The sequence below is a fragment of the Zonotrichia leucophrys genome, chromosome 4, assembly GCF_028769735.1.
Source record: "Zonotrichia leucophrys gambelii isolate GWCS_2022_RI chromosome 4, RI_Zleu_2.0, whole genome shotgun sequence".
In the NCBI taxonomy this organism is placed as follows: Eukaryota; Metazoa; Chordata; class Aves; order Passeriformes; family Passerellidae; genus Zonotrichia; species Zonotrichia leucophrys.
The window spans coordinates 54038095-54052185 of NC_088173.1; the positions used below are offsets into that span (position 1 = coordinate 54038095).

At 38.0% G+C, this 14091-nt stretch overlaps 1 protein-coding gene across 10 annotated transcripts in view; it reads left to right on the top strand.

Moving 5' to 3' along the window:
• PPP2R2C (protein phosphatase 2 regulatory subunit Bgamma) overlaps positions 1-14091 on the top strand; it is a 189129-nt gene that overhangs the window by 88896 nt on the left and 86142 nt on the right. For 4 of the 10 annotated variants that reach the window (XM_064711752.1, XM_064711753.1, XM_064711750.1 and 1 more), the window contains one exon: positions 13640-13795. The exons of the other annotated variants lie outside the window; for them this stretch is intronic. In XM_064711752.1, coding sequence (XP_064567822.1) covers positions 13783-13795 — 13 coding nt within the window. In that variant the 5' untranslated portion in view covers positions 13640-13782. The remainder of the gene's footprint in view (positions 1-13639; positions 13796-14091) is intronic. 10 annotated transcript variants of the gene reach the window in all.

The following is a 14091-nucleotide window of genomic DNA, read 5'->3' on the forward strand; positions in this document are numbered from 1 at the left end:
AATTAGTATGCCTAGAACACAAACAGTAATATGCAGTTTGTTTCCAGATCACTGTCAACATCATCAGGTGGCTTTAAAAAACACTATCTTGGCCTCTGCTGTTTCTGCACGTGCCATAGCTACTGCTTCTGCTGCCAGCAGAGGAACCAAGATTATTTGTCTAAGATTACAGAGGATATTGTATCAGCTTGATGGGAATTGCTTTGCAGTGCACAGCCCTCGCTTTACCTTGTGGGACTGGCCCACAAGGGAGTGGTGTGGCCAAGGTTTTGTGGAGCTCTGTTGTGCTGAAACAATGGCTGAATTGCAAATGCTTTTGCACATTAGTGCATGAACTAACTTTTTTCACAGTGATCACAATATGCTTGTAAAGAAAAGCAGTTGGAAAGTGAAGTACTGTGTGATAGGAGCAGTAAAACACTTTGGTGAGTAAAATAGGTAAGGATTATATATATTATGAAATACAAAATTTATTAAGGAAAACGTGTGTGGAAATGAAGTACCTCAGAAATCACTCCTCTTGCCAAGTCAGATGGATATTTTTGAGGAATGAGGCTGTGAAATTAATCAGATCTTTAATGATCTTTATCCCCTCCCTGAACTGTATTTTGCAGGATTAGAATAGTCAGATCTCCTTTCATAGCTGATCCCAGCAAACTGCTTAGCACTTGACCATATTTTGCAAAATTTTGAGTGGCAGCTTATTTGAATGTATTGGAAAGAGAGGATTTTGTCAGTTTTTAAAATATCCATGTCTATAACAAACTTCCTTTTGACTTTGTTGAGATTTCCATATGGAGATACCTCAAAAAATGCAGCTTTGTGGTGAAATACAGTGAATCAATTCAAATCAGACTTTCTCAGAATAATAAAGTCTCACTGAAAACCTTGTTAGGCAGGAATTACAATTATCAAGTCTGGTAGTCAGGGAGGCTTGTTGTTAGCGTATTACTGCCGGACAACTCAAGCATGGTCATGCCTTACTGAATGCAAGATTTATGCCCATTTCTAAATTGTAGATCTCTCATTTATTTTAAAGAACACTGAAATATGTATGAAGAATTTTGGTTTGATTCATTAACTTTGAATAAATTCCTACAACAAATGAGTGAAATGAAGAGAAAGGAAAAATAACTAGCTTAACAGGACTCCTTGTGTGAGGTTGGCTGCCTGCAGAGACACAGGACTTATAAAGAGAGATCACTGATAATTCATTGTAGATCCATTTGATGGTAAACTTTTACAAACATAACCTTTTCAGGAGCAGATATGACACTGTCCTCTGAGAGATTTATGGGCAGGAGTTGACTGTGTGCACCTGAGGAATGTCTGTCTAGCAGCAGCCTAGGAGTTTGGCTTATGTAGGAATCCCTTGTGAAAAATTCCGTTTGAAAAAGTGCACCCACAACACGTATTTGAGACTACTTGGGTCTTTGAGTTAGCAGAGAAGTGTGCTGCTCTAGTGACTTAGGCACCCAAAGGTGGCCTCCTGTGTGGAGAGGCTGAGAAAATTGAGATTGTGCAGCTTGGAAGAAAGAAGGCTCTGGGGTGACCTCATTGTGTCCTTCCAGTACTTGAAGGGGGCTGCAAGGGAGCTGGAGAGGGCGTTCTGGCAAGGCTATATATTGACAGGACAAGAGGTAATGGCCTTAAAATGGAAGATTTAGGTTGAATATTACAAAGAAATTATTCTCTGTGGGGGTGGTGAGACACTAAAACAGTGCCCCTAGAAGTTGTGGTTGCCTCATCCCTTGGAAGCATTCAAATACAGGGATAGGGCCCTGAGCAACTTGGTCTAGTAGAAGGTATCCCTAGCCATGGCAAGGAGGTGATTTTCAAGGTCCCTTCCAATCCATACCATTCAGAGATTCTGTGACTTGAATCTTCCCTTCGCATTTTAATTCTGGCATATTTGTTATCTCAGCACTTGATTTGAAATGTAGAAAAAACTGGTCTTTCTGACTTTAATTGGAGAATTAAACTTGTCAAGTTCCCTGAAGATTTAATGTGTGCAAATATAAATATTCTTATCATACTCTGATTTTTGCAACACATTCATATGCTGTTATCAAAATGTACATACACTCCAGTGGAAGTATTATGTTACATTAGTGGGGATTAATGCTGCAAAATCCAATATCTGCAGCCGGAGGGTGAACCACATCATTTCAGAAAGATCAAGGGACTGCAGTCATTTACATTTCATTGGGTTTTCTTGGATGCATATGCAATTTCTCTGCACCCCACTGTACAGCACTTGGAGCCCAGCTCTGGTCTGAAGAAGGTGACTAATGACAGTAATTATCTATTGCTCTTTCTTCTGCACATCTGCTTGGCAACATAACTCCTTGGCTTGGGTTAAAACAGTGCTGAAGCTTTTTTAACTACTCTGAGGGAAAAAATATGTGTCATGCAAGGATTTATGCATTCCCCACTTCATGTTTCTGCCACCTGTGCCTTGCTCTGACATGGATGGTTCTGTAAACCACACTGAGGTCGAAATTGTGCACAACTGGTCTTGCTGAGACTCTTCCTGAGCCTCCTTCTATGTCGAGTTCCCTCAACACCAGAAATGTCTTCCCTAAGACTTAAGTAGACATGTTAATTGGTTTTTTTCTCCTCTCATGACAACATTTTCATCAAGGACCAGATGACAGCACCAAGTGATGGTTGGCTCACATGTGGCTTTGTTCTGCTTTGATGGTGGGAAATAGGACATACTGTATGATCTTAGTAGGGAGAAGGATTTGAATGAGCAAGATGATCAAACAATGAAACTACGTGACCAAAGGAGCCCTGTAATGTAGGTTTCAAATGCTATGTACTTAAAAAGTAGCAAACTTGTTGCTGCATTGTTCTAAAACAACTTTACTCATACCTCATTCTTCTATGCTTCTCTGCTGTGGGGTTTTTCCCTTGTGGAAGGGCTGACTTAAAACATTTCAGGTTTTTCTCTCTGTTGTATAAGGGGTAAATGGCCAAGCATGAAGCAGTTCTTTACTAAGAATTCCACCTCTGTGGTTACCCCATTGCTGTGATTACATTTCAGCAGCTCTGCATTCCAGTACTGTTGCATCCTTTTGCTTTCAGATATTAATTAAAAGTTTTCATAGCCAGAGAACAGAACAATTAGGGTTTGCTATTGACTAACAGTGCCTTCCCCCACCACCCAAAGGTTCAGCTATGAGTGAAAGGCTATTAAAAGCAATATTGGTGCAAATGCCAAGTGGGAAGAGACAGCTAGCATGTAATAAAGAACAATTAATTTGTTTCACAATGAAATGTATATAAAATAATAAATTATTTAAAAACAGGTTTTCTTCTGTTTATCTTTTAATCTTGGTTTTCCATAAAAATAATAACAGTAATTTTGTCTTTTGAATTGAATTTCATTTTCAGTTACTGTGTTAGTAATCTTGCACTAAAATGCTTGTATTTTTCAGTGCTGATACTTAATTTCAGTAATCAGTCCTTATGCCTTGACTGCTTGGAATTTAGTCTTTTCTACACGTACAAGTTTTAATAAAGGCATGCAGACTTCATTTAGTTAATCAGTATAAGGCAGAAAGGGATAAGACACTTGATGGATTTTTCATAAGGACACACATTTTTGTTTACAGACATGTGAACACATTAGGTTGTGCAGCAGCTGTATCTAAGTAGATGTAGAAGTAGGCATTTATGCTGGGCATAGATTAATTTTTTCTTCACATATGCAGGCATAAGGCTGAGGTAAAAATGTATTGTTTAGTTTCTAGACAGTGCAAAATGTCCTGTGGTCAGTTAGTTTATACATGTTTCTGTATTACTGTGCAGGAGGACTGTAATTCATCATAAAACCCCAGATCTGAGCAGAATAAGATGACCTTTCCAAAAGCAAACTTGCAAGAAAAGTTCTTACATTTGAAGGGCTGTGGTTGACTTTTTAAAATGATGGTTAATTGTTCATCTGACCTATTTGTCTAGAAAAAGTAGTACTAAATCCTGTGACATTGGCAGTAGAACTTTGATCATGGGAATCCAATATTCATTGCTTGAGGGCATTTGCTCTTATAAACAGGAACTGTGATTGTTAATGTTCTTCTGAGTATCCTAAATCAGCATTTGGAGCTAAGTATTTCAGGTGTAAATACACAGCCAGAGCTTCTTACTATTACTGTTGCATTCCATTCATTTGTTTGGTAAGTATTTTAATACTTTTAAAATAAGGACCATGGATTTCTTTTTTACCAAATTTTTGCTATGGATACTTCATCACTGGAAATCTGCATGATGGTAGATCCTTTCTGAGTCTGTGCTCTTTGGCAAAATGCAGTAGCCCACCTTCTGAAGAACACACAGGTGGATTTAGAAGAACACCTTGAATTCAAGGTGAAGAAGAGGCAGCAGCAGCGTAGGATGGCTGTGCTACAATTTTCCCTCCGTTGGAATTCTGCTCAGTGTTTCACAGTGCCATGCATGCTGTGTGACATGGCCTACACCTCCACTGGCTCAAGCAGCAGAAAATCAACAAAAACACAGAGATGCTGAGAGAGATGCTTGAAGAAGCTGAAGAAAGAGTTCTTCTGGTGTGAGACTTCTAGGTATGCTCTTCTTTTTATCAACACAATGACATAGTGCTTGAACTATTGATTTTCTTTTACTTGATGTCTGAATACAGATTTGTTTATAGTATTTCTTGTCTTCTTGTGATAGGAAGCTGAAGGAGGCAATTCATGTTGAATGTAGGGCAGTTGATGTTAATAAAAATTTTTTTTCCCTTTTCTACACCTTCAATAAGACACAGTTGCATGGGACAGTTTGAATGCTTTCCTAGTGATATGGAAAAGCAAGAGAAGGCCACAGACTTGCAAATAGAAATTAGTTGTTATTTGCTCATTCAGAACTGGTAAGGAAACAGCTAATACATTGCTCCATGACTGGCTCATAGAGTTACTAATGATACCTGAACAGTTTTATGTATCATGTCATTCATATACTTGATCATTGTTCTCTCATGTGTTTTCTGTTCTTAGCCTGAGTTCATTTGTGGCAGAGAACTCTTTTTGGATGCATTTTGGTTCCTGTTTTCCTTTGTTTTAAAAATAACCATACTGTAAATCTTACATTTAGATGAGCATTGGAGCTCATTCTTGCTTTGCTGTCTAGATCATGAACATTTGACACATGACAGTTCTTCACTTGCTGCAAAACTAATCTAGTAACTCCATGCTGTTCTGATTGCTTTTTGTCTGTTTTTGCCTCTCAAAGGCACTAATGTGAGGGTGTTTCCTGACTCCTTAGTACTTGTTTTAATTAATTGACAGTTATTTCTCTTTTATTCAGAAAGAGAAGGTGCTGGTAAAAACTACTACAAAGGACAGTAATAGCAAAGGACAGTAATAGCAAAACAATCAGCTTTTTGGGTTCAATTTAAGGGAAAGGAATTTTGCTCCCTTATTGTCCTTCTCTTAAATAAAACATGAGATGGGTTTATTCTTTTGTCTATACCCATCTTTACACTTTCCTTCGTTATACTCATCTGTAAATCAAATCCATTGCTAAACTGAGATGCTCTCTCTGCCGTTACTTAAAATAACCCTAGGAGTTTAAGAAGATGTACCCACATGAACTGTGTGTTTTCAGTCTGTGTAGTTGTTTGCAAACTGCATGTAATTTAGTTTTACAGTACTCACAGTGTGCCAGAGAAGAGCTAATCATGTGGATATTTAGTATATTTCTCCTAGTCCTGTCAGGCCATGTGGATGAGCATGGATCTGTGCTGAGGCTTTCCACCTTAACAGTGTCCTGCAATTTGGGCTGATGTAACCTCTTTATATTGGGTGGAGGGTTTGATCTGTGAATCACCATTGAATTTACAAGGGAAAAGGAGCTCAGATACCCCCTGAAGAGACAGTATTGATATAAGGAGCTGCAATGTTGGATGTAGAACTAGCTGACACACAGTCTTGAAAAGTTGAATTTTTAAGGGAGAAATTAAATGAAATTAAATTAATCTGTTGTATACCAGAGGTGGCTCAATAGCTTTGTTTTTGTTTTTATTTGAAAGATATCACTTGCTGGCTGCAGAGTGGGTGGATTAATCTTCCTTCTGGAGCCTGAGCAAATCACTCGAGGAAGATCTTGCTTTCTGCTGCATCCCAAAGACAATATGGAAGGGGAGAGAATCTGTGAAGTTGATTCTGGAGATGGACTGGGAGGTAGGGATGCCTGTCACTTATTTTTGTGTTCAATCCAGATGGCTGGTTACAGGAATCCCTTATGACAATGGACCTTGGAATTTACAAAAAAGCAAATGTGATAAAGCTGTCTACAGTTCATTGATTGTATTTTGTCACTTTACAAGCAGTGAATAAAAGTTTTTCAAAAGAGCTGTGTCTTAGAGGAAGTGGTACATATAGACAATCCATGTTGTGAGTGATGTTATTTATTCTGAGATGTCCCAGAAATAATACAAACCCTAAATACCTACAATAAAAGTGAAACCTTTTTTCTCTTTCTTTGTCTCTCCTGTTTTGTGTCTCCTGCACTAACTGTATTGCACACACTGTTTTGTTTGTGTTTTTTAACTGGACTACAGGAAACTGAATTACATGATACTGAATCTATCTTCTATACTAGGGACCCATGTGTACATGTAGACTTTTCACTGATCTAAAATAGCCTTTGTTCTTATTTAGCTACAAGTTCTACAGGTGTCCTTTTGTAAATTAGCTCACTTCATTGCAGTGGTTTATAATTTTCATAGTAGGGTGACAAATTTCTCTGAGAAATATTTCTGCAGGGGAAATATATTTGTGTATAATGCAGGGGATCTTTGACAAGGTGTTTGGATAGACTTGTCTGTTTTAAATTCCTGGTTAAACACAGCTTCTTCTGAGACTAACCAAGCAAACATCTTTAGCTTGCAGAAAACCTTGAACTGCCTAGGTCAACTCGCTGTTGAACTCAGAAATCTAAATATTACAGGAAAGAATGAGGCTCTACGTTAAAAGGTTGTAATAACATAAGACTCAGCATGCTGCACATCTGTTTATTTGTTTAGATGTTTTTCTGTAACTGCATTATAATCATGGAGATTATTTTTTGTATGAGTATACTCTGCTTGTGCTAAGATGCCTTTTTTTGTGTTTAATAGTTCTGTAATTTTTTCCTGGGCCCTTGATGTATCAGCAGTACTGTTTAGTAGGAGGAGCAGTTTCCAGAGTGTTACCACTGAGTTTCCTTCACACAAATGAGTTGCTTCTAGACACCCCTCAGTTAGGCTGACATACAGATATGTATTCCTAAACAGTTTACCTTTTTTTTTTTAATAAAGAAACTGATGGTTCAAGTTAGTTTTAATATTTCTGATAATGCTATTAAATAATTATTTTGTTATAGTAATAATTTTGTCATAATAAATTGTAATAAGAGCAGTGGAAGTATTTAGGCTCAAATGATGCTTTCTGCTAGGCATATGAAGAGTAACAGAATCTTGGCATTGTCTTCAACATTCTGAGCCATTTGTGTTGCCCTCTCCCAAGTTTTGGAAACAGCTGAGGCCATTGTTCAGCTGGTTACTCTTGAGCACTAGTTTAGGCCTTACCATTGTGTACTTCAGTCACTGGATCTCTGCTGCATCTTTGTCATGGCTTTCATGCCAATTTGAGCATGGAGGAATTGTTTCAGAGCTGAGGCCACTGACAGTTTTGTATTCTGGTCCTCCTCTCTTTTCCCAGACTCACCTTCCCTCTTTCCTTCCTACTTGCCTGCCACTTTCTGCCCTTCTGAACAGAGCAGGGGGAATGGGGAATGAGTTATTCTCGTCTGTCACATGTCATCTCTGCTGCTCCTTCTGCTTTTGCTCTTCCCATGCTCCACCCACTATGAGATCCCATTTAAGGAATACAGTCCCTCATGAGCTTGTCCAACACAGGCCCTTCTCCACTGCTTCAGTATGAATCCTTTCCATGGGGTACAGTCCATCAGGAGTGTGCTGCTCCTCCAGGCTACAGTTCTGGCCTGAAAATCTGCTTCTGTGTGGGCTCCCTGCATGGGCCACGTGTCCTGTCAGGAGCCTGCTCCAGCCTGGCTTTCCATGGGCTGCAGTTTCCTTTAGGGCATCTCCTCATGCTTTGGTTTGATGTTCTCCATGTGCTTGCAGGGTGGATATTTGCTCCACTGTGGACTTCATCAGCTGCAGGAGGACAAGCTGCATTGTCACAATCTTCTCTGCTGGCTGCAATAGAATTTCTGCTCTGGTGCCTGCAGAATCTTTGCCCCTTCTTTCTTCAGTGACTTCGGCATCTGCAGGGCTGGTTCTCTCATTTCTCTCTCGCAGCTGCCAAACAGATTTTTACCCTTTCCTAAATATGTTATCACAGAGGTGCACTGGTGTCACTTGTGGGTGCAGCCTGGGACAGCAGTGGGTCTGCCCAACACAGGGCAGCTTCTGGTCTCTTCCCACAGAGTCCCTCCCTGCCAAAACCTTGCCCTGAACACATACTCTTGCAGTAATTCCAGAGCAATATACTTCTTCAAATATATTCCTTATGGATTTGATGCAGTTCTTAGAGGGTATTGACATTAAGTGACTACTTTGATACATTCCTAATAGTGATCACTAAATTAGGCATTGTAAAATTATCTGTATTTAGAGGTGTTTCTTTACAAACCTTTAATCCTTTTAGTTATGGAGTGATGTGACCATTAATTAAAACTGAAAATCAAGCTCTGTTATTGCTCTACTTCCATTACTTGATTTTTCAACATTTAATCCTATTTGTTTTGCCAAAGATTCTGCCACATATTGATGTATATGTGGAATCAATACCATGGCACACGTTTTAATTTGCTGTTTGAATTGTATTTTAATAACCTGAGATTTGCTGCTGCAAAAAAGATATTACAGGGAGCAGACTGGGGAGGGGTAAAATAATTTCTGTGGTTCTATTGTGTTGTTGATATTATGCCAGATCTGATTTTGGCCTGGTGTTTTCACTTGTAGCTCTTGTTCAAGTAAAAAATCCTTCCTGCATGTTAGCAAGGCTGCAAGCCAGTTGCTATGGTATTCAGCATTCCTTTTTTATTTTTAACCAATCGGCTGGCTTTTGTAATGACTCAGCCCAGAATAAGAAATTGGTCACATAGGCTGGAGCTGTATCAAAAGAGCAGGTATTTTTGGCTTGAAGAATCTGAAGAGGTTGGGAGAATGGCAGAATTTGAGTTTCAAGAAAATATCACAATCTATGTTTATGGTATATATTGTCATGTGTAACTAAATTCTTGCAATGGGAATAAAAGGCATTTGTTCTTTTCCAGGAGGATGGTAAAAATTGAATGACTCAACTAATTTCTCTATATTGTTTTATCATAATTTTTATAATTTCTCTTTATTGTTTTATCACCCAAAGGTGTCAGTAATTCATAGCTAAAAATGTATTAGTTTTTAAAATTCTGTGTCCATGTTTGGCTGCTTTTCATTGTGTTACTAAGTGGTAGCGTGTTTCTGACAGGGTATTGTTTGCTCATAGAGAATTACCAGACTGCTGTTTGTCTGCTCAGTTTTAGTGTTGCTGTTTGGCTAATCAGAAAATTCTGGACAACTGCTAGGTAATCTGTAAGAATCTTAAAGTTCTAATGATGCTGACATGTAGCTGGCAATGCTACAAAAATAAAAGAAAGACAAGGTAGAGAGGGAGATATTGTGGTAGTTGAACTATTGAAAAAAGGAAGGTAGACTTTTGCTGGTCTTCTGAAGGTTTTAAGCTTCTTGGTTTGAAGGTGAGGTAGTTCTCCTACCCACCCAGGCTGCTATTGTATCAGTAGGACAAATAAAAGACAGAGCTTGTTTTATACAAAGCAACTTACTGCTGAACTCATACCTATATCCAAAATGAAACTTTCAGATTTCAGTTTAGAAATTATATTTGTAAAAAATGGTGCTGCATAATAAAAGTCCATCAAGGACTTTTGTGTGATGAGTATGTGGAAACATGTATTTAAACGTGGAAATAACTAGACAGAGAAGGGGTTTCTTCTAGGAATGGTTTTTTCCCTGTGTGCTCTGTACAATAGAGGGGCACAGTCCCTGTGGATAGCAGGATATTCTGAAGAAGCCTTTGCCTTTTCCTCCCAGAAGTGTCATGAGAGCTTTTGTTTGCTCTCCCAGAGCCTTACATGCTACCCCTTCATTTCTGTATGCAGGTAATAATGTCCCACTGTGGAGTAAAATGCTGGCAATGAATAATGATATCTCTGCTCATGCTGTGAACATAACCACCTCCTAGTTATCAGGGGTTTGACTAAGAAAAATAACTAAGGGATGAAATTGAGTCTTGGAGGGGCTTTAAACGATGCTGGTAGAGACTGTGAGCTTGTAGACATCCGTAATAGCTCCATTTCAGTATTTGAATTCCTCACTGTCACTGGACACCCAGCTAAACCTCATTGTCCAGCCACCAGAATAGTAAAGCAGGCTGGTAAAGCCATCATGATGTTCAGGAAACACAAGTTTCCAAGCATGTGGTACATGACTTGGCAAGAAATCAAGATGAAGATTTGCATCAGCTCAACAAACAACGAAAAATCCAGCTCCCAAGATAGTACCAAAAACCCCAAAGCAAAACCAAAACAAACTGAAAACCAGCAGAGCTTAAACCAGTCATGTTACAGCAAACTAAAAGGAAAAGTGAAACTCTTCTTTGCTTATAATATGGAGTAAGTGTTAACCTATTGCCCTGGGATTCTTCTATCCTAATAAGTAGAACATGGATTGATCCTCACTGATTATGTAGCTAAGCAGGCTTAAGTATTTTTGGGTCTGTTAGTCATTTATATTTATATGTTATTCTTTGATATATATTATTACATATAACATATATAATAACATCATTAAGAACAAAGAACAAAATAAATATAAATATATATTTATATATTTGTATATACATTTATATGTTATTTGTATATGTTGTTCTTGTGTCAAATCAATGCTTTAAAAATATTCATAGGACAGTCTCCTAATGTTTTTGAGTGAAGCAAAAACCTTAGAAAAGTCTTTGCGGATCAGCAAATATATTTTGAGTTTCTGGGTTTGGATGGTCAAATTTAACACGTGTGGTGTTTCACATTTGTTTCTTGCCATTGGATGCATGAGTACATAAAACCCTACACCCAGGAGATAGTTTTTAAGCATGCCCACGTTTTACAAATGTGTTTTTAGTGATTGAGTTTACTGATATTTTATCTTCTGATATTTACAGTTGAGTTTTTTATTGTTATATGAGCTTTTCCTTGTTTATTAGTGGTTTTTAACTTGCTGTAGAGAACTGTATTCTAAGTTGCAAGATACATACAAATGACCAGCAGTCATTATGGCATTATAGTATCAGAGTACGGCAGATACTGTTGCATTCTAATAAACATGGGACATTTGATATTGATTTTTTGGCTATAAATAAATTCGTAGATGCAAGAGGGAGAGCAAGAATGAGAATTTGTTTTTCTTGGACATGGCCTTTTGGTGGCATGCATTTAAAATGCATGGAGGGCACTTATGGAAAGTAAGGCTAGTTTGTAACCATTCTGGATATCAACACACCATGGAAGACATCCTGAAGGTAATTATAAAACCAACATTTCATAAGCACCCTGCCAGTATTTAACTGACAATTATTGTCTCTGGTCTGGGTTTCCACTTGATATCATCTATAGTGACTTCATTAACCGACAATGGTTTGAGAATGTAATTGTGGAAAACCTCAACAAATGGCTTCCAGAGAAATAATAGAAATATAACTTATCAGAGTTTTATATAATTGTTTGCAGTAAATCAATGCTTAGATTAGTGCTTCCAGTGGTGGCATAGATGATCTAGAAATACCTTAATTTGGTTTTGATTCAAGAAAAATCAATTATATTATTAAAAAAGGGTTGAGAATCTAAAATTCTTTAGCCAGAAAGCAGACAAGAGTACTCAAGCTCTTGAAAGCAATTTCTGCAGTGTCCCTTGCATTTTAATTTCTTTTTCAAGAACATTTATGCAAGATACTAATTTTGCTTGGGTTTTGGGTCATCCCTAAAGTACATGTATATTCCTATAAGACTTCACTTAGAAATTGCCCTTGGCTAATAATTCCTCAAGTCTACTTGCCAGCCAGCTTGCAAGGCAAGTCATAAAGAGTGGGATTATATTTAGTAGAGGTCTGCCTTTTTAAGGGAAGTGTGATGTGAGAGATGGGAAGTGTCCTTAAATTTGGTTATATAAAGAATCCTCTGTGCTCTGATTGGTTGGTCAAAGCCAAGGCTTGTTCCGTGTTGCTTTCTTACAATTCCCACATCAGCCACAGGCCGATAATTCTGCGCTACTCAGACTGAATCTGCAAGTGCTGGTGTAAGTATTGCGCCTCCACTGATTTTGGAAATTATGTATTAGAGATGTGGTGTCTACAAACCCAGAGAACTTGCCTCATTTCCACCAAAGGAATACTGTGGGCTTGACTCACTTTCAGTACTGCTTTTTAAAAGTGCAAATATAGTTGAAAGAAAACTCTCTCATGAGAGCTTGGTGCATACAAATACACACCTGAGTAACTAACTTGAATGGATTGTTGCTGTCTGAACTAGATTCCCATAATGACAAATGCCTTAATATAAAGAACTGCTTTGATACAGCACTTCATCTTTCTGAATTTCAAAGCACTGCAAATTTGAGTATACACATGTGTAAACAACCATAGAAATCTACCTGGAATGTATAATAAAGATTCTTTTTTTCCTAGTCACTGCTTGCATGTATTTCCTTTCTGGTGTAACTCCTAGAGAAGAAAGGCTTTTGGAAAATGAAATATGTGAATTAAAATGGAGAAGATATTTCTTCATGGGTCCATCAGGTTTTTTTCTTTGATGTTATACAAACCTGGAATGAGGCTGCTACTTCAAACTGTTTCCTTTTGAATACCAATATTAGTATAAAATCCAGTTCCCTAATTTCCTCTCCTCATATTCAGATAATGGAAATACATTTATTTCTATGAAATAGAGAATTTTATTTATATGCTTATGTGATTTTATTTTTCCTTTTTTCTTTCTCAGTAGGAAGATCCTGCCTTTAAAAGGGAAAGTGCACCTCTTCTCTAGATCCTGTAGAATGATTTTATGGGCTCCATTTTAAATTTTATTGACTGAGGCAGCTAATGCTTCTTGAAACTGCTTCAACAGTTATTCTGTTGAACTGTTGGTGGAGGGTAAATTGATTAATCTGAGTTTAATCCTTTCAACAGCTATACAATGGGTTTCACACTGAAGAATTTTCAAGGTACTTAATTATTTCAGTGACTTAGATCAGGACTGGTAATTCCAAAGTTAGTTTCTACTTCTTTGGGATTATGAGTATGAGAAAGGAAACTCTCTTGCCTCTCAGCTAATTGCACTGGTGTAGGTGAATGTAGGAGCTACAAAGATCTGGGCTGTGGTTTGTGGCTCACTTTTGTAAGTCTGGGAATGTCCACTGAGGAAGGATTTTTCTATTACTGAAAGTGATTGGGAGAACAAGGTGCTTGCTTGCTTACAGGGTCAGCAGTTTTGTTCCTGCTTGAAAAATTGTCCTTAGATGAGGAAAGTTTTCACCTTTTTTGTCTTGAATTTCTTTGTTTTTTAGGGAAAGCTATAAGGAAGCTTGTGCGCAAGGCGACTCTGGTGGCATCTAGAATCCTCAGATTTCCTTGACTGAATCCATCTGGGTTTAGCCCTAAATATAGTAGACAAGCTGCACTGCTTGCACTGATAAATTATATCTTCCAAATGATAGACCAAGGTACAGTCATGTATACTAACCGTTTTTGATGTCATTTGACTCTTGATTCTGTTGCTTTTTGGGTAGTTGTGACACTACAATTTGTCCCCACTCTTGTGGACTATCTTTTCACCAGTGCTCTTAAAAAAAAATATTAAAAGAGACTTCTGGCCTGGTTCTGGCATTTGATGTTGACAGCTTTTTATGAGTCTGCAGCTTGGTGGGAAACTCAGCCTCTCCTGAGGTTCACAAACTTGCCTTCAGTGGCAAAATAATGGGATTGTTGCCAACACAACTTTATTTGGTTTTACTACCCA